The sequence below is a fragment of the Malaclemys terrapin genome, chromosome 1 (assembly GCF_027887155.1).
Source record: "Malaclemys terrapin pileata isolate rMalTer1 chromosome 1, rMalTer1.hap1, whole genome shotgun sequence".
Classification (NCBI taxonomy): Eukaryota; Metazoa; Chordata; order Testudines; family Emydidae; genus Malaclemys; species Malaclemys terrapin.
Genome location: NC_071505.1, coordinates 112,401,275 through 112,421,841, shown reverse-complemented (window position 1 = coordinate 112,421,841; position 20,567 = coordinate 112,401,275). Strand labels below are relative to the sequence as shown.

General features: G+C 46.1%; 1 protein-coding gene and 1 long non-coding RNA gene across 2 annotated transcripts; one reads left to right on the top strand and one right to left on the bottom strand.

Annotated features, from left to right (window-relative positions):
* Window positions 1–49: 49 nt before the first annotated feature.
* Window positions 50–2,605, bottom strand: LOC128841125 (uncharacterized). Its single transcript, XR_008445776.1, has 2 exons — window positions 2,305–2,605; window positions 50–480 (listed from the first exon to the last, which is right to left on the bottom strand). It is a non-coding gene; the product is annotated as an uncharacterized LOC128841125 (long non-coding RNA).
* Window positions 2,606–5,427: 2,822 nt separating this feature from the next.
* Window positions 5,428–17,584, top strand: LOC128841088 (estradiol 17 beta-dehydrogenase 5-like). Its single transcript, XM_054035800.1, has 9 exons — window positions 5,428–5,605; window positions 7,462–7,629; window positions 8,217–8,333; window positions 10,230–10,307; window positions 12,146–12,268; window positions 13,883–13,992; window positions 14,231–14,396; window positions 15,312–15,394; window positions 17,297–17,584. The coding sequence occupies exons 1-9, from the start codon at window positions 5,519–5,521 to the stop codon at window positions 17,334–17,336; spliced, it is 972 nt and encodes a 323-aa protein (XP_053891775.1). The 5' UTR covers window positions 5,428–5,518; the 3' UTR covers window positions 17,337–17,584.
* The last annotated feature ends 2,983 nt before the right edge of the window (window positions 17,585–20,567 follow it).

The following is a 20,567-nucleotide window of genomic DNA, read 5'->3' as shown; positions in this document are numbered from 1 at the left end:
AAGCACTATGTAGGCCAATGTGCAGTTGTGGAGGCCAAGACCAAAAGAGTAAAATCCAACAAGATTTTTTTTTTTATTAAAACATCAATCCCACCACTGCAGAAACACTTGCAGCAGCAGCAGCAGCCCCTGACCCAGTCTTGACACAAGCCCTCTCCCGCTTCCTCTTACATTTTTTTAAACTCCAAGACTACAATTCCCAGCATGCACTACTGGATCTCGCAACACCACAGCCAGCTTTGCCCAGAATTCTATTACCAGTGGGGAATGGCAGCAAATCCATTGCATGTTGTTAACAACCTCTTCAGTCTGCAGTAGTGTCTGTTACTGCTGCTCTCCGACTCCTTAGGGTGAAGGAGGAAACAGCTGGTGAATCCGTGTAGTGGCTGATCCAACAGCTCCACCCCTTCTCTGACCTTGGCCAAGCCATCAGCCATCATGTAGAGTACACAGTTGTTTTGCACTGGGATTTTTCTTCCACTGCAAAGAAGGGTCAAGACTTCAGCTTTAAATGCAGAATTCCAGCTCCTCAGTGAGCGTAAATCAGCGCAGCTCCATTGAGGTCAATGGATGTGATGCTCCTCTTACTTCCACCTTCTTAGTACACCACTGAGTCACACCCGTGTAGCTGAGAAAGGAATTTGACTCACTGGCATTACACGAATTTAAACCAGCTCATGAACTGTTCCAGAATATTTTAAGGTAATATAGACAATGTGGCCAATAGAGATACATTGGTGTATTCTATGAGCCATGATAGGGTATGTTACATTGCTCCACTATTGCCTCAGGCATGTTGAGAGTCACTCTCTGCTAAAATGGAGCTGTGCCAACGTACCCCAGCTGTGGATCTGGCCAATAACCTCCAACAAGCCCAGCTACCTGTGATGAACCATAACTGGGCTGTGGGAGCGGAACTTTCTCTTATAATGCAGCTCCCAGTTCTGCTTAGTCTAGCTATGCATGAAGAAGATAAATTGGGAGTTATTTGAATTCTCCCAGACAGACACTTTGTAGGGAATAATCCTGCGTTTGCTGGGAAATGGGCTGGATTATTATTGTTGAAGTACCAATAATGTGCTCGGCCCTGTACCAGGCATCATGATGTGGATAACCTAGCAGGTCTTTCCCATCTCTAATGTCTGAGAGTCATAGCAGACAGCAGCTGAACAAGTCAGAGATGGGCATGAGACAAAATTAGAGGATTTATTTTTCTTCATGCTCAGTTCCTTTTCTGAGATAGCAGAAACCCCCAGTGTGTAACTTTGTGCTCGTTGTTACTTTTATATTAATGTGAAACGAAGCACACAAGGGCAAAGGCCATGACTCTCACACTTGGGAATGACCCGGGATGTTTTCTTAGATAATTCCTGCACTGCTCTACTGAAAGCACACAGTGTGTGTTGTTCTCTGCAGGCAATGATTTAAACATGCAAACATTTCAGCAAACAACAAAAATTGTTGGCTCGGGGCAATTATCCTTCTGAGATACTACAGTCATTCTCTTCTCACAGCCTATTGTAGGGTTAGAATATTTCAGCAAGCAAAAAAGAGGACGGGAGGAGCCCCGCCCCCGTCCTGCCCTAGCCCCGCCCCTGCCCCTCCCACTTCCCGCCCCCCTCAGAACTCCCAATGCTCCCCCCGTTCCTTGTCCCCTGACTGCCTCCTCCTGGGACCCCTGCCCCTAACTGCCCCCCAGGACTCCACCCCCTACCTAAGCCTCCCTGCCTCTTGTCCCCTGACTGCCCCCTCCTGACACCCTCCCCCAATCCTAACTGGCCCCCTAGCACCCTACCCCCTACCTGTACCCTGACTGCCCCAACCCTTATCCACACCCCCACCCCCAAACAGACCCCTGGGACTCCCACTCCCATCCAACCACTCCCCACACCCTGACAGCTCCCCCCAGAACTCCCGACCCATCTAAACCCCTCTGCTCCCTGTCCCCTGACTGCTCCGATCCCTCTCCCCACCCCTGCCCCCTGACAGCCCCCCCCAGAACTCCCAAACACCTCCCCCCACTCCTTGTCCCCTGACTGCCCCCTCCTGGGACCCCTGCTCCTAACTGCCCTCCAGAACCCCACCCCCTACCTAAGCCTCCCTGTTCCTTGTCCCCTAACTGCCCCCTCCTAAGACACCCCCCAAACTGCCCCCCAGGACCCTACCCCCTACCTGTCCCCTGACTGCCCAAAACCTTCTCCACCCCTCCCAAAAAGCCCCCCCCAACTCCCGACCACCCCCCCGCCTCTTGACTGCCCCCTCCAAAATCTCCCTGCCCCTTCTTCTGTCCCCTGGCCCCCTTACCCTGCTGCTCAGAACATGGTGTTGGGCTCTGTGCGGAGCCGGACACATGGCTGCGCTCCCCAGCGCAACACACAACCCGGTCCCTGCCCCTGAACAGTGCTGCCGGAGCGGGGCGCTGGGCTGCAGGGGAGGAGGAGCTGCCGAGGCCCGATGCAAATGGCCCGGCAGGCCGGCCGGCTCAGAATGCAGGGAGGGAAGGGGGGAGGAGAAGCTCTACAGCTGCTCCGGAGTCCAGCCCGGCAAGCTGCGGGGGAAGGGCTCTGGCTGCCAGAGCCCCATGCGAGCGGCTGACTTTCCTGCAGCCCTCCCAGCCGCTCGCTCTGCTCTGCATGGGGCGGAAATCCCGGACATTTTTAGTGATTTACAAATTCCCCCCCGGACGCTATTTTTAACACAAAAAGGAGGACATGTCCGGGTAAATCTGGATGAATGGTAACCCTAGCCTATTGGCTCATGTCCCTACTCAGCAGAGGCAATGTAAAGGTTGATGTTCATACAGACAGCATTTGAAAGCCAGCTGTACGAAGTTTGGGGGTGAAAATTTACTTTTAACTCCACTGAAATACAGGGAATGCTATCCTGGAACTCCTTCCTTTATCAGTGAAAATTATAAGGAGAATAGCTAGGGTAATGTGTGTGTTAATGTCCCAGCAACATCAGGGCCAAAGAGAGAATGAATTTCAAAGCGAGTTGTTTGTCCCCTTTCCAGCTTTAGAAAAGAGGAGTCCTTAATTCAGAAGTCCCCAAACTGTGGAGGAATGTTTAGGGAGGTGGGGCTGGTCTGGCCAGCCCCCACTGGAAGGTAGAGAGCGAACGCCACCAGCCCCACTCTGCCCCCAGCTGTGCTCCAGCTTCACCCTCAGCTACAGCACTGGGTCCCGGGCCCAATCTTGGCACAGCTCCACAGCCGGACACAGGCCCGGTTGCTGGCCCCACAATGGTGAGGCTGCAGCTCCACTCCTGCCCCGAGCCTCGGCCTCTTCCCACAGCACCATTCCCAGCCCCAGCCCCACTCCCAGCTCACCCACCAGCTGCAGCCGCAGCCTCAGCCCTCTTACTCTTATCTTCGTCTGTCCCCCCATCTCCCCCACCAGAGCCGCGGCCCCATTCCCAGTCCTGGATCGGGGGCAGGCACAGACAGGGGTAAGAGGAGGCTCGACTCTGAAAAGTTTGCCTTAATTCTCTTTTCAGCTGTTTCTCCTGAAGTGATCTGATTAAATATTCCCCCTCCCCCCATTTTTAGCATATGCGTTACAAAAACTGACTAATCTTTGAGCATCGTATTAAGCAATGCTGAACATCTCCCAGCTGGTTTGCAGTGTGCTGTTCTTCATCCCCCTGGAGACTGCATTTGTAGGCTTGGCCAATCCCACAATTCCATGCTTTAGTAAATAAAAGTAATATTCAGTCAGGGGCTGCATTTCCTCACTGGCTCACGCAGCAGTTTCAAGCTTCAAGAAAGAGTTGACAGAAACCATTCCATTGTTCTAGCCATACAGGTGCATGTGGCTATTTGAATAAAATTATTTTCTTTTTAGTATTAGTTTAATGATGAATATTAAAAATGACGCATTCACTATTCCTGATTTTTTCTTTCACATTATAAAAAATCAGACCCAATTTTCTTCTCCTTCCTTAATTACTGGGGTTAGTCCTAGAGCAGGGGTGGGCAAACTTTTTGGCCCGAGGGCCACATCTGGATGGGGAAATTCCATGCAGGGCCATGAATGCAGGGTTGGGGCAGAGGGTTGGTGTGCGGGAGAGAGTGTGGGGTGCAGGAGGGGGTGCACAGTGCAGGAAGGGGCTCCGGGCAGTGGTGCAGGGAGAAGTACAGAGTGCGAGAGGGGGCTCAGGGCAGAGGGTAAGGGTGCAGGAGGGGTGTGCGGTGTATGAGGGGGCTCAGGGAAGGGGGTTGGGGTGCAGCATGCGGCAGGGGCTCAGGGCAGGGAGTTGGGGTGTGGGGTGCAGGAGGGGTTCAGGGTGTGGGCTCCAGCCCAGCGCCACTTAGCTGGAGCAGCTCCGGGGTGGCAGCAGCACGCACCAGGGCCAGGGCAGGCTCCCTCCTACTGGCCCAGACCCTGGACCTGGCCCTGGACCTGCGCCACTCCGGGAAGCGGCCAGCACCACGTCCCTGTGGCCCCTGGGGAAGGGGGGGCAGAGGGCTCTGCGCACTGCCTTCACCTGTGGGTACCTCCCCCGAAGCTCCCATTGGCCGTGGTTCCCCGTTTCTGGCCAATGGGAGCTTCGGGGGAGGTACCCACAGGCAAGAGCAGCGCACGGAGCCCTCTGCCGCCTCTCCTCCAGGGGCCACAGGGACATGGTGCCGGCTGCTTCTGGGAGCGGCGCGGGACCCGTGGCGCCATGGGGGTGGCAATCCCACAGGCCAGATACAAAGCCCTGAGGGCCTGGATCTGGCCTGCGGGCCATAGTTTGCCCACCCCTGTCCTAGAGAAATACTCTTCTCTGGGAGCGCAGAGCGCACAAGAGATCTACACACTACATTTTAAACAGAAATTCCGAACAACTAATCCCTAGCATGGTTCTAGATTATTGGGGGAGGGGAGAATAAAGGTCTCTATGTAATGCAGTTATTATGTTTTGTTTCTGATTTTGATAACAAAGTTTCTTATCTTTATTCTTTGAGCCAGTAGATCAGGGCCACTCAAATCTGTAATTCATAGGAGCAATTAAACAGTAGGCAATTCTCTTGTACTATTTTCACATGTAATTTAATGGTTATAGTTTTCTTCTGATGAGTTTGAAAATTTAGTAACATATGTGATAAGTGTTAGTTTTAAAATGTTTTCTTAAAGTGTATAACAGTTTCCTAATTATATTTTTCTGGAAATGCTTTGTACCCATTGTAGAGTGACTGTGAATTTGAAGGGAGATCTTGTATACGCGTCTATTCTGTGTCACATGGAAGCAATATTAAGTCAATAAAGGTGAGGAAAAAGACCGACTTTGAACCCATTGTTTAATAATGATAGTGTGTTTTCTGATTTTGCTTTGTCATGTTGAATTTGCACTTTGTTCCTCCCTCCCTTATGCCTGCTGCCTGTAACTTGGCTGCTACTCCTCATCCACGCCCTGGAAAAATGCATATAAAATAGAACTTCTACGGTTGTTTTCTTTCTGAAACTCTTGCTGGCTCATACAGCAGTGCTGCAAAGCTTAAGCATTCAGTAAAGAATTGAAGAAATACTGTAAAGAGATGGAGCTTGACAAAGACCTCTGTATTAAGATGAATGATGGGAACAAAATTCCTGCACTAGGATTTGGTACCTATTGTCCTGATGACGTAAGTAAATCTTTCATGGATTTCTTTGTCCTTAACCTGTTGATTAACGTTGCTGGGCACTGCTATAACCATTGCCTGTAGCACTTCAGAAAGGGCTGCAAGATGAGATCCCTGTATATTAGTTTATAAAACTATTGACAATGTCTGAAAAGTGCTTTGGGGTTTAGAGTGAAAGATGATACTAGTATATAAATGTAAGAATATCATCGTCTGTGAGAAAATGTTGTTGGTTTTTATTATTTGAGTGAATGTGGTGTTGATGCACGATTCCATGACCCAGAGCTACCAAAACACCTGATCTACAGCAGATCTACCACCTAGAGCCCCACATGCATCTGTCAATCCACCTCTTTGACCTCCAGCACCCAGTTACTCTAGTCCAGAGCCACTATCTAACTACCTTTGCACCTTTGCCCTGACATACAGCACTGCCTTTCCCAGCTTTTGGCCCGTATGTCTCTGCCAATGCATTTTGGTCCCAACCTGAGCTTCTTTAAAGAGAAGTTAGTTATTTTTAGCCCTTCTAGTGCTGCTCACTGAATTACACTGAGGGAAGGAAAATGAGTATATTTCCTTTTTCTCCCTTCTCAACAGTCCTGCTCCCTGCTGATCCCAGTGTGGAGGGGACGGGTCTAGTGGCCAGAGCAGGGGGCTTGGAGTCAGAAGATCTGATTCTGCCTCTGAGTCACTTATGGAACCTTTGGGCATCTTACTTGCCTCTTTGTGTTTTAGTTTCCCCAGTTTTGTAAAATTCTGATCATATCTGAATTACCTCACTGGGTTTAGTTCATAAGGATAAAATTTTCAAAAGCACCTAAATGACGTAGAGGCCTATGTCTCAGTGAGTCCTTCCAATCTTTGCACGGTATTAGCCAGACTGATATGATCTCTCTACTCCTCCCAGAAAAGACCACCTCCTAAAATATGACTTTCCTACACACTACAGTCTTTGTCAACTGCATCCGTTCACTCAGGCCAGTTTCTCAGTTATACTAAGACACCACTCTAAAGTGGGAGTAATTTAAGTAATTTACATCACACTGCCAGAGTGGTGTAAAGGGGCCTTTGTGTAATGAGAATCACACATGCCTCAACAGAGATTTGTCCTCTAGGAAGCATGGCTGTTGTCAGATATTTTTCAATTATTAATCTTAATAGAGTCAAGATGTAACTAGATGGAAGAAAGCTGAGTCATTACCCAAGAAGCAACAAGGGTTCATGAAATCATAGTTCTCACCAAACAGTTTTAATAGCTGCCTTTGTTACAACTGTTCATGAAAGGAATGCAGTCCTGCCAAACTCAAGAATTCAAAACCATAATTCAGTTTTGACAAAATCATGAGTTTGGCGTATAAATCATAAGATTTTTTTTAAATAAATGGGTTGTAGCTCAGCTCAGCTAGACTGAGGGTTCTAATCCACAGTGTATGTTGATATCTGGTTCTCACAGCTCCTCACTCCTGGTCTCAGGGTCCTGTACTGATTGATCATTAAATATTGTAAAAAGAAAGCTGAAATAATGGGCCTGATACGCTGTTGCTCTGCATTTCAAGGAGTTATTTACTTCTGTGCACAGTGGGAGTAAAAAACCTGCTATGTCTGAATAGTAGCTTTTTACACCTACATTCCATTTACTTTGCTGTGGTTTAGGTGATGACACAAGATGGTGGGCAACAGAGGATCGGGCCTAGAACCTTTGAATTTCCTTTAAGGTAAATTCAAAGATTCTAAATGTGAAGGTATCAGAATCTAAAAACTCCACATCAGGTCTTTCAGATGGGGATCAAAGCTCTAGGCAACTGGCATAAAATATCCCTAATCCAGAGAGATTGACACTACACCTTCTTAACCGGTAGGTTCAAAAAAGTAAATGTGAGGAGGCTACAAAGGTGGCTATTGAAGTTGGCTTCCGCCATATTGATGGAGCCTTTATATATGGGATTGAGGAGGAGGTTGGGCGAGCCGTTCATGAGAAGATTGCAGATGGAACAGTCAAAAGAGAGGACATATTTTACACAGGAAAGGTAAGTGGGTTTTGTTTTAACATCGGTATTTTTATCGTACTGCTTCCTGAGCTATTTATTTAGTCTAATTTATGAAGAATGTTGTCAATGTCAAAGCCAATTTTAAAAAGATTGCATTTAGGGGAGTATTATTCACAGAATTGGGAAACTGCATTCTATAACAAGTTACACGTTTGAGCACAAGGCTCATCTCTACCTGTGTGAAAGCAAAGCTAAAACGGCTACTTCATTCAGGGCCGACTCCTGAAGTCAGACAACAGAGTGACTCCCAATAACCAAGGACAACAAATTTAGCCCAAAAGATTTTAACCTTGAGAGTGACCTCACATAGAGTTCCTGTATGGACCAAGTGGACTTCCGACATCCTGGCTGCATTTCAGCCGCTCGTCCTGCTTCTTCAGGAAACATTCACTTCTTACTCTCATGTGCATCTTTGCGCACAACCAACTCACAACACAATGCTTCTGTTAAAAAGGTAAAGCCAACGGTATGATATGACTAAGACATTTTAGAAAAGTGATTTTTACAGAAAGAAGAGACAAGAAAGGACTTTTTCAGAAAGAAAAGTTGTGTTTGAATCATTACAGCTTTGGAGTACCTTTCACCGTCCTGAACTTGTCCGAAGCTGCCTGGAACAATCACTGAAGAAACTTAAGTTTGACTATCTTGATCTCTTCATTATCCACAACCCCATGTCTCTAAAGGTAAACATTTCTTTAAAAAATATACACAGGAAAACAAATGTTTGGTAGTATATCCATGGGCCAGAGCAGAGCTGTTCTGAAAAAGACCCGTAGTCCATCTAGTCGTACGTCCAGCCTACAGTAGTAGCCTATGTTGGGTGTTCGAGGGGAAGGCAAAAGACAAAAGAAAAACTAATGCATGAAGCATAGTCTATAATGAAATATTTTTTGGAGGAAACTCATATTGTCTGTCCTTGACAATCAATATATATTAAGCACGTAGGTTATGCTTTTAATCCATGCTATTAAAGCATCATATGCTACCTGGGTTCACACTATGCCACTAAAATATACATATATATGTGTGGACTGGCAAATTTACAAACTATCTTGGAAACTCTCTAAATTCAAATATACACTTAATGATCAAAAGCTATCTCTAGTTACTCTGGAAATTAACCAATAATGTATAAAACTAACCTTGGGTTACTGTGATCAGTTGTAATCAACTCTAACTTCTTTAGCTTATTAATCATGTGTTCATTAATTCAAACCTCTTTCTTTTTGTCAGAGAAGCTATCAGTTTTCTGTGACACCACATATGTTTTATCTATAATATCTCTAGGCACTAATTGCTTTTGACATGCATGCTTTATTTTCACTGCGTATAAACAGAATTTCTTATCAAAGTAGTGCTTAGCTGAGCTAATTAATTTTCCAGGATCAAAACATATCCTCTTATTGACACAAAATTATTTCTAGGCATTCATTTCAGTTCAAGGTAGAATCATAGGACTGGAATGGACCTTAAGAGGTCATCTAGTCCAGTCCCCTGCACTTGTGGCAAGACCAAGCATTATCTAGACCAGTGGTTCCCAACCTGCGGCCCACATGCCACTTGCAGCCCAATCAACACAGAGCTGTGGCCCATCTGACATCCTCAGGTCCACACAGGTAGTATTGGATACGGCCCACAATAGTAAATAGGTTGAGAACCACTGATTTAGACCATTCCTGGCAGGTGTTTGTCTAACCTGCTCCTAAAAAACTCCAATGACAAAGATTCCACAACCTCCCTAGGCAACTTATTCCAGTACTTAACCACCCTGATAGTTAGGAAGTTCCCTGGTTTGTCCTTATTTCCCCGTTTATAGATTGGCACTATATTTGCCCTTTTCTAGTCCTCTGGAATCTCTCCTATCTTCCATGACTTTTCAAAGACAATCACTCATGGTTCAGATATCTCCTCAGTCATCAGGCCCTGGTGACTCAAAGACATCTAACTTGTCTAAGTAATTTTTAACTTGTTCTTTCCCTATTTTAGTCTCATATCCTATGCAGGAGTTGCGGAAGTACCCTAAAAGGATGGGAGGGCACAGGCGCCCGAAGCGAGGCCCCACACCACTCCTTTTCTCCAAGCCCCCACTCTGATGCCACCCCTTCTCCCTGGGCCACTGCCCTCAAACTGCCTATTGCCCCAAAGACCCAGCTCCCACATTGCCACCTCTTCCCCAGAGGCCCCGCTCCCATTGCTTCTATTCCCCCCTAGACACCATTCCCTGCTCGTTCCTTTCTGCCGCCTGTCACTCACCCTTATGACTGGTAAAAAATGGGGGGGGGGGCATGGCCACCTGGCCCCTCCTGTTCCAGCACCCCTGATACTACCTCATTTTCACGGGTAGAGGTCCAATCAGTACTAACCTTTTCAGTGAAAACTGAGACAAAAAAGTCAATTAGCACTTCTGCCATTTCCACACTTTAGATAAAACCATTCTATTGCTTTTATCCAGCTTTAGAGTTCAACACCTTCCCTCCCCCACTCCTCCTCCTTACAACTCCTTCCTTGGCCACAAAATAGTTAAAATCCACTTGTGTAAAAAGCATCACGACCAAGGGGGATTTCCCTTTTGTTTTTAGCCTGGGACAGATCCACTCCCAAAGGATGAAAATGGAAAATTCATTTTCGATGTTGTAGATCTGCGTCAAACTTGGGAGGTGAGTGACATGAATAACACAGTGTTAATTAAGAGCCCATCCAGTTACCTTAGGCAGCCAGCTGACTGTTACCCAGAGAGTGCTCAGACTTCCGGGATTTTTCAGTCATAGGACCTTTTTAGAGGGCAAAGGAGAATGTATAGAAAAGTATAGAAAAGCCAGTCCCTCTACTTCCTCATAGGGGGCCAGTGTGCTCATGCAGTTTTCCCAGGAAACAACCCCTGTCTTTTGGGGAGCTCTAGCTCTGCTCACACCAGATTCCTACCCAGACTGAGTCAGTATCCTCCCTTTTAAGGCCCTACCCTACTCCAGGCTTGACAAGCCTCAGGCGTGTGGTGGGTTGTGCCCAGAGGAGCTCTTTAACCCTTTCTTGACTGCTGTAGGAGCTGCCCCATCATATTAGGGAAAGTTAACTCCATCAGTGTCAGACTGATAGAAGTAAACCAGTACAATAACTGTGCATAGCCCAGATCCTCAATGAGTATTCAGGGTAGCTAGTTAAGTGAAATGTATTTTTACGTGTGAACTGAGCAGATTTAAGGAGGAAATCACTGAGAGACAATAAACATGAAATCTCACATGCTTTTTTTTTTTTTTAACACAATCACTTTGTAGAGCAGAACCGCACTTTGAGATGCTTTGGCCTTCCCTGTTCTTAGGACAGGGATATTGCCAAAGGAATTGTCAGGGACAGAATTGTAGTCTGGGCTTTACAGGTGATGTTTTCCACAGAGGAGGGATGAAATATTCTGCCCTAGAGTCAGCCAAGATGAGGACTCCATCAGATCCCTAATTCTTTAGCTAACGCTCTTTAAGTGGCTTGGCACGGCAGCTTATTAGCCAGCCAGCACTGAAGAGTTAGGTTCAAAATCTGTCCACACTTACCCACATTACAAAATCCATCAGTCAGTTTAATACCATTGGTGCTTCTATATCAAGAGAAGCCAGAAATGAAATACAAAGGGGCACCAGGTTAGAATCGAGGTGCATTGACAGAGCTTTGGGGAAGTTAGCATAGTGTCTGCTCACCTTATCCCAGGTTCTAATTAGTGCTATTGGTTCCTCAGTTTCATGAGCATTAACTAAACTCCCTCATTTAAAAGGAAAAAGCTAAAACTTCCCCTGTGATATGTGCCTTCCCTTCAGTGGACTCTAGCAAGCTTTTTCTATTAAATGTAAAAAGTAAACAGGATTTGGCTACAGTATCATTGTTATCGTAGCACGGCTTGTGATCTGAGACTCTGCAGTCATTTTCTATTATGAGAGCAGGGAAACACTGGCGCATCTTAGACACCACAGCATGGCTACTGTCAGTAAATAGAGACATTCTAACGGTGACCACTGCACCTGTCCATCTCCTTCAATATTTCTTGTGTTTTCCCTTTAATTTTCATACTCAATTATTTTTTTGCTATAAAACTCTTAAACTGGTGTTCGTAGTCCCATACTTATGTGGTATCCTTATTTCTGTATTGTTCACTAGCAATGATTGGGTATCGCTATGTCTTTGAGGTTCTGTAGATGTAAGGGACAAATTAGAGAGAAAGCAAGTGGGAGAGACAGTGGCCAGATTGTCTACTTTCTACTGGGGGAAAAGATTTACTTTATTTCAGTGGATTGGACGGAGATCTGATGCCTAAGTGAATGGTTAGAAAATGACTGTCTCTAAATCAGAGTTTTGTTCTAGAACAAATCAAATGTCCCCTACTGTATGTGTAATGATATTTTGGTGGAATAATTTTACATGGAGTGTGCCTAGTTGAGCATAATTTTTCTAGTCTTATGGAAATTATACTACCAGTAGTGATAATGGAACTGGCCATTGTTGTTTTTCCCAGGCCATGGAGGCATGTAAAGACGCAGGCTTGGTGAAGTCCATTGGAGTGTCCAACTTCAACATCAGACAGCTGGAGATGATCCTGAACAAACCAGGGCTCAAGTACAAACCTGTTCTCAACCAGGTAAAACTCTGATCTTTGGATGGAGACCTAAAAGTGTTGAGTTAGAAGAAATTCAGAACTTGTAGTCAGTGAAGATTTTCATTTATGGGAGAAGAACCTCAGTGCTTAAAGGAAACGGAAACTCCAGAATGTCTTTCTCAGCAGGAGATAATGTCCAGCCTTTCTTTTAAATCAAAAGGGAAACCTTATTGCTTCACTTCAAATAGATACAAGCCACAACAGTTAGACCCTGATATTGAACTCCTCAGAATTTTTGGGTGTTAGGACCAGTTGACGTTAAAGATGGGGGCCATTAGCAAATACAGATTTAGGTTCAAGTTCTGAAAAAAAAAAACATAATTTTATGGAGTTTGGAAAAGGCCTTTGTTTGTGCCCATCATTAAATTAATGGAAATACTAATGCCAATCAAGAAAGAATAAAGTAGAAAATACCCATAAAGGAAACAGTGTTTGAGAGGGGCAGGAGAAAGAGAGACACAGCTGCTTCCCTGCACATCCAGAGATCCTCTCCTGCTACCTCATTCCCCTGCTATGGGAATGGACTTTTAGAGTATCAGCCTTTATCTGCTTGGGATGTGAGGAGGTTTTGTTACCAGGTTATTCAAACTCATACTCAGAAATGTGACTTTCTAATCTATTTGCCTACCTTTCACATAGATACCCAGATGTATTCTATACATGCTGGATAAAGGGAAAGAAATCAGTTATATAGGATAAGAAAAATAACCCAGGATATGCACAGCATCCCATAGTCAATAGTTGAAAGTAATTTTACCTCTCAAGTGTTTTTCTTTTTAAACTTAGCATAGTTCTATATGGAGGATTGTATATAGGTAGAAGGTCATTTTGAAGTTGAAAACCTAAACTTCTAAATTTCAATATTAAAATATGTACGAGTAAAATGTCTTATCTTGAGGAAAAAACTATTGTTTCATACTCAAAAATGACTGAACTGATTTTGATTCAATTTCTTCCCTCCCCCTCAAAAAATTCATTTATGAGTTGAGACCAAGCATGAGAAATTTTAGACCAAGAGACCACATGAGGGGAAGTTATCAGCCACTGAAAATAAGGGCTTAGAATGAGAGTGCCATCTCGTCCATAGCTACAGTTACAACTGGTCCCAGTAAAGACCCATAGAACATCTATTAGTAATTATCTCACTACAACTAGTAGCCATGGCTTTAATGGCAGTATTGGTCCAGGACATGATATTGATCCATATTCTAGCTGCGTAACAATACACGATGGGCCAAAACCTCCTTGTGGAAGACTTAGTGAGGTGTCAAGTGGGACTACAAGCATGCGTAAGGCAAGCAGGATTTGGCCCTCAGTTTATAAGTCCTTATTAAGCCTGTCCCCACACAGCATGTATTGGCTTCACTGTCCTCTACTAGATAAACTGTTTCTTGGGATTTGTTATCAGCTAAACTGCACCCCGTGGTCACTTGCACTGCCAGGCTGTATTTTAATTGAAGGCTATTTTACTGAAATGTACTTTGATATTTTAACATTCTGTATCCCCTCGACATAACATCTGCTGTTTCTTTTGTCTGACTGCTGCTGCTTATATGATCTGAAATCTCAATTTTGGGTTGCGGGGTGATTCTGCAGGTTGAATGTCACCCTTACCTCAACCAAGGCAAACTACTGGCCTTCTGCAAATCCAAGAATATCCTCCTCGAAGCCTATTGTGTTCTGGGATCACAGAGAGACAAGAAGTGGTAAGGAAAGAAACTGGACTGTGCTCCCAGGTTTAGAACCTCAAAAATGGGTTGGAGGAAGGGGAACGTACCCTCTGTCTTCAGAATATCTGGTATTTATAGAGTTATAGAATAAAAATGAGAGTTGGTAAAGACCTAGTAGGTTATCTTCAGATTTCACAGGCATTGTTCTCACTAGGCTGAGATGACTGCTTTCCTGATCCCCAAAATGCTCCCTGTTTCTCTGTTTCCCTTGTAGGATAGACCAAAGCACCCCAGTTCTGCTGGAGGACCCAGTACTGGGTGCAATTGCCAAAAAATACAACCAAAGCCCCGCTCTAGTAGCCCTGCGCTACCAGCTGCAGCGTGGTATCGTGGTCCTCTTTAAGAGCTTCACCAGAAAGCATATTGAAGAAAACTTGCAGGTAAAACAGGAGGGGAGAGAGAAGAGGATGAGGGACACACCTCCCTGTGTACAGATTTAGATGGGACACTGTAGAGGGCTGAGAACTTTTGTGCCCTTGTACAGTATGGCACTGCAGGATCCTGCCTGAGAACTATCACCCATTGTGTAGCGCAGTTCTCAGGCAGGTTCTCTATACTTACAGAAGGCTTTTGCCACTTTAACATTTGAACTGTGTAACTTGGCACCCACTAGAGAATAAATAATAATATGGGGAGAAAAAACCCTGGTGTCCTCCTTGTGTCTCCAAAAGGGAAAATTCTGAGGGAGTAACTGATTTGTGGAGCCTTTTCCCAAAATGGCTAACCCTATACTTGACGTCAAATGGGAAAGACAAATGATCTTCCAGTGGGAGTGTGCCCCTTTCCTGCCCTCAGCCTCTTGCCTAGACCATGGGTCCTCTCCAAACCCTGCTCTGTCCTCCAATGCCCATTTTAATCCAGGGTCTTAAACAGCTTTCCCAGGTAAATTAGCTTCCAATGGGATCCCTTGTTCTATTTTCCATACCCAAGGAATATCAGACTGACTGATTTATTCTAGATTAAGGGAAAGAACAAAACAAAGAGGAACAGCTACATGAGAGAGCACAGTGTTTATCTCCTCTGAAACATGCCCTTTTCTTCCCAAAATGGCAGCTGCCTCTGCAGACAGCAGATTCCTAGAAGTTTAAAGGTAAAATGCACAGAAAATGAAATCACAACAGTTACCTAGCTGCATACCCTTCACCTCTGAAATATCTAAAATACAGAGGAAAGAGCAGGCCCAAATTAATATACTTATTTCATTTCCTTCTCACATAACATGAGGCTTGTGCTTCTGTAGATGCACATGCATCCTGCAGGAATAACCCAATGTTTGATCCTGTCTTCTGTGTCAGGTTTTTGATTTCCAGCTCTCTGAGGAGGACATGAAAACCATTGATGGGATGAACAAAAACCGTTCCTATGTGCATTTAGAACAGTAAGTCATAATACTTTGTAGTGTTTTAGAACTCCGTGGAGAGGCAAGAAAAAGGCAGCAGTGGTCACCCCACAAAGAAATAAGGTTTTGTATTATACTCATCCTAGTGATGACAAAGGATGTACTTAGGATCATAGCTATTCGGACTGGAATGGAGTCATGCATTTTAAGGCCAGAAGGGACAACCAGATCATTTAGTCTGATCTCCTGTATATCACAGGCTACCAACACCACCCAGCACCCGCACACTGAATAGGGTTGCCAGGTGTCCGGTTTTCAACCTGGCTCCAGTCAGCATCACTGACAGGTCTGTTAAAAGTCCGATCAGCAGCGCACCAGGACTAAGGCAGGCTCCCTGCCTGCCATGGCTCCGTGCAGCTCCCGGAAGCAGCGGCATGTCCTCCCTCCAGCTTGTACGCATAGAGGCAGCCAGGGGGTTCTGCACACTGCCCCCGCCCCAAGCGCTGGCTCCACAGCTCCCATTGGCCGGGAACCATGGCCAATAGAAGCTACAGGGGCGGCATGTGCGGCTAGGGCAGCACGCAGAGCCACCTGGCCACGCCTCCCCGTAGGAGCCAAAGGGGGGATATGCCATTGCTTCCGGGAGCTGCCTGAGGTAAGTGCCACCCGGATCCTGCACCCCGACCGCCCCCCCAGTGCCCCAATGCCTGTCCCAACCCTGATCCCCCTCCCACCCTCTGAACTCCTCAGTCTCAGCCCGGAACACTCTCTTGCACTCCAACCCCCTCATCACCAGCCTTGTCAGAGCCTGCACCCCCAGCCAGAGCCCTCACCCCCCCCACATCCCAACCCCCTGCCCCAGCCCTGATCCCACTCCTGCCCTCCAAACCCCTTAATCCGAGCCTGGAGCACCCTCCTGTACCCCAAACCCCTCATCCCCAGCCCCACTCCAGAGCCCGGACCCCCAGCCAGAGCGCTCACCCCTCCCACATCCCAACCCACTGCCTGAGCCCGGAGCCCCCTCCTGCACCCTGAACTCCTAATTTCTGGCCCCATCCCAGAACCCAGAGCCCTAACCTGCTCCTGCACCCCAATGCCCTGAGCCAGCCTGGTGAAAACAAGTGAGTGAGTCAGGGTGGGGAGAGCAAGTGACGGGGGGGGGGTGGACTGAGAGGGGGTGGGGCTTCAGAGAAGGGGTGGGGCAGGGACGGGGCCTCGAAGGAGGAACAGGGCAGAGGAGGGGCAAGGGTGTTCGGTTTTGTGTGAGTAGAAAGTTGGCAACCCTAACACTGAACCCAACAACCAAAACCAGACCAAAGCATTAAAGCCTATGGGAGACTAGACACTTAGGTGCCACACACAGAGAATAGGTGGGACCGAGGTACACCAGTGCCTGAGGCCCCGAAAATGACAGCAAAATGGTCCTGGGTGGGGTCATTTATTCAACCCCCCACAGTGAGGCAGGAATGATTTCATTGACACAAATTCTGCACTTCATTACTCTGGTAAAAATCCACAGGAAATGACTGCAACTGAGTTCCTCTGGATACACTGAAAGCTGAATTTGGCCCATTATCACAAAATGTTCCCTGTAGTAGGTTATGTAGCCTAACCTTGAATTTTTCCAGTTTGAAGGGAAAACCACAACTTCCCTTGGGTGCCCATGTCATTGTCTAATCATCCTAATGCTTATAAAGATTTCCAATGTTTTAAACTACAGATGAGCTGCAACTAAAACTCTGGGATCAGTCCAGAGCCATTGGCAGTCACAGACAGTTATGACCCCATTCTGTCAAGTTTTCTCTGAGCTTTATTAACTTCCAAGTGAACACAGGTATTAGTTATAAACTGTCCGCTCTGAGATCCCAGAGTTTTGCCCTCAGATGTCGTAATAATATAGTTACAGGTGGATAGTTCATAAATGTCACCTTTTCTTTTTAGATTTTTGGGCCACCCTCAGTTTCCATTTAGGGATGAATAATGGAAAGGATCTTTTCACTGTTTCTGATTTTATTTTACGCATAAGGAAAATCAGACATACATTTCATCTCCGTGCCCCATTCCTGTGATTAGCCCTAGAGAGGCACCCTGTTCTGGAAGCCCACCTTCTGCTGGTGATGTCAAGAGATTTACACTGTACATTTAAACAGAAATTCTAATCAACTCAGTCTCTGAATGGAACGGCACTTCATTGCTAATTGAGAAAAATAAAGGTGTCTGTGTAATGCACTTATTGAGTCTAGTCTCTATTCTTTGATAATTACGTTTCTTTTCTTCATACTCAGAGCCAGCAGACCCAGGCCCCTTAGTGCTCTGTGTGAGGTGTTATTGGTCTCCAAAGTGTGGTTGGCTGAGCTGGTTTGAAAAATGAAGCGGTCTGTCCACTTTGGCGGGCATTGTTGTCACTCAGCAGCATGCAATATTGGATTTTGCAACATGACAATTAGCTTTGCCCAGAATTCTGTTGGGGTATAGAATGGAGAAGGGCACAAAGCCATTCCATGCTGTTAACAGCCTCTTCAGTCTGCAGTAGTGTCTGTTACTGCTGCTCTCCGACTCCTTGGGGTGAAGGAGGAAACAGCTGGTGAATCCGGGTAGTGGCTGATCTAACAGCTCCACCCCTTCTCTGATCTTGGTCAAGCCATCAGCCTGGGATTGCCAAGCATCTGTTTTTTGACTGGAAGGCCCAGTCGAAAAGGGACCCTGGCGGCTCTGGTCGGCACCGGCCTTTAAAAGTCTGGTCCACAGCACAGCGGGGATCCGGGGACTAAGGCAAGCTCCCTGCCTGCCCTATCTCTGCGTGGCTCCTGGAAGTGGCCGTCGGATCCCTGCAGCCCCTAGATGCATGTGCAGCCAGGGAGGCTCCATGCACTGCCCATACCCCAAGGGCCGCTTCGCAGCTCCCATTGGCTGGGAACCGCAACCAATGGGAGCTGCGGGGGCAGTGCCAGCAGCTGTGAGGGCAGCGCATTGAGTCTCCCTGGCTGCTCATGCATCTAGGAGCTGCAGGACCTGGCAGCCACTTCCTGGGATCTATGTTATGCTTATAAGAAGCACATGGGATCTTTTTCAGGGGAAAAGGAAATACACTGGGTTTATTGAAAATACAACAGTTAGAATATGAATTCAATCACACACACACACACACACACACACAGAGAGGTCCTGCAGATGGTCTTATAGTTACCAGTCTGTTGTAGCTCAAGTCAATCCAATGGCCAGTTAGATAGAGCATGAGTGAGGAGCTAGACTCTGTTGGTCGCAATCCGATGCTCCAAAGCTTTGCAGGACTGAATCCAGAGTTCTATGGCAAAACACCCCAGCTTTATACTTGTAAATTCCCACTTTAGTCTATGGATTTTGCAATGTCATTCTGTAATCGTTAGTCCTTAAGTGGTGTTAATCTTGGGGTTTTCCGCTGTTATCTCTTATTTGTTGCCTTGTCTTTGGGGGTGTTAGCCTCACCTCTGAGGTTGTCCATGCTGCTAACTCGTTTAGCATCAGATACAATGGATGTTTTCTGATTGTTTCCTGCTGTTTCTCCAAGTCTCTCACTTCTTCTTGACCAGCTGGACATTTGTGATGGCTTAACCATGCACACATCCTTTACTCACACCAAACAATTTTACAGAGAATTTCAGACAGGATTACATTTTAGATTACAAAAGAACCTTACACAACTTTGTTTGCAATGCAGATAAGAAACAAGACCTTATAGCAAATACTGTAGTGAAAACTTGTCCTAAAACAAAAGGTGACCATAATCAGCCATAAAGACTGTTCTGGTCTGTTCCTGCCTTAACATCAGTTCAGACACAGGCAGCCTGTCTGATGCGTTTCTACCACTGGCCCCTTTCTGCTATTCAAAAAGGGTGGCTGGCAGGATATGGTCAAATTATACATCAATACATTTAATACATGCTACATTATTATATCCTTCATTCTAAATTATACAAAATACAAACATAAAATCCTACTACTACATCTGGAGGACAAAAGACTGAATGGGGGAGGTGGTCCCAGGCGGAAAACAGGAATCCCAGCCTGTGTATGAAAGAACTATACCATCAGGTGAGACACTGCTTGATTCAAATCCTGTCTAGTGTATAGAACTCAGATTGCAATACTATTTTTATTTCTTAGGTGACCAACTTTGATCTGTACGCTTACCACTTATATTCACTTAAAATCTATCTTTCTAGAGTTAATAAATCTGTTTTAGATTCTATCTAAAACTGTGTTTTGGTTGAAGTGCTTGGGAAATCTGCTCAGGAACGAGAGCTGGTGCATGTCCTCTCCACTTTGAGGGAGGGTTGGACTGAGTAATAAACTTACACTGGTCAGGCTTCTGACCAGGGCAAGATGGTACAGATTTGGGGTCCTAAGCAGGGGAGCTGTGGGGAATGGGCTGGAGCCTTCCTATTGTCAGTTCATGAGGGGCTGGTGAAAGAATTCATGTAACTCAGTTGGGCGTGTTCCTGCCTCTGGGCGTTTGTACAAGTGCAGTACCTGGAGGGGTTTGCAGCTTGCCACAGGGTCATAGTGTGAGAGGAAACCCAGGATGGTAAGACAGAGGGCTCAGCAGTACCCCAGTTCCAGATTGCACCCCAGGTAACCCATTACAGTTGGGAATCCTGCTTCCCCTGAACAACAAAATTTGCAGTTGTTTTGCACTAGGATTTTTCTTCCACTGCAAAGAAGGGTCAAGACTTTAACTTTAAATGCAGAATTCCAGCTCCTCAGTGAGCGTATATCAGCGCAGCTCCATTGAGGTCAATGGATGTGATGCTCCTCTTACTTCCACCTTCTTAGTGCACCACTGAGTCACACCTGTGTAGCTGAGAAGGGAATTTGTCTCACTGGCATTACGCGAATTTAAACCAGCTCATGATCTGGCCCAGAATATTTTGAGGTAATGCAGACAATGTGGCCAATACAGATACATAGAATACACTAATGAGCCATGATAGGGTATGTTACATTGCTCCACTATTGCCTCAGGCATGTTGAGAGTCACTCCCTGCTAAAATGGAGCTGTGCCAACGTACCCCAGCTGTGGATCTGGCCCATAATCTCCAAGAAGCCCAACTACCTGTGATGCACCACACCTGGGCTGCGGGAGCGAGGTGTTAGTATATAGGCCTGTATGTTAGCCTGAGAGAGAATTATGGGTTTGATTTTTGATACTCTTATATCCTTACTAATATGTGTG

Excerpts from the sequence above, each read along its gene's own strand:
- LOC128841088 (XM_054035800.1), top strand. The coding sequence starts at position 5,519 with ATGGAGCTTGACAAAGACCTCTGTATTAAGATGAATGATGGGAACAAA. Across the intron at positions 8,334-10,229 it reads ACAACCCCATGTCTCTAAAG|CCTGGGACAGATCCACTCCC; the intron begins GTAAACATTTCT and ends TTTTGTTTTTAG. Across the intron at positions 15,395-17,296 it reads TCCTATGTGCATTTAGAACA|ATTTTTGGGCCACCCTCAGT; the intron begins GTAAGTCATAAT and ends TTTTCTTTTTAG.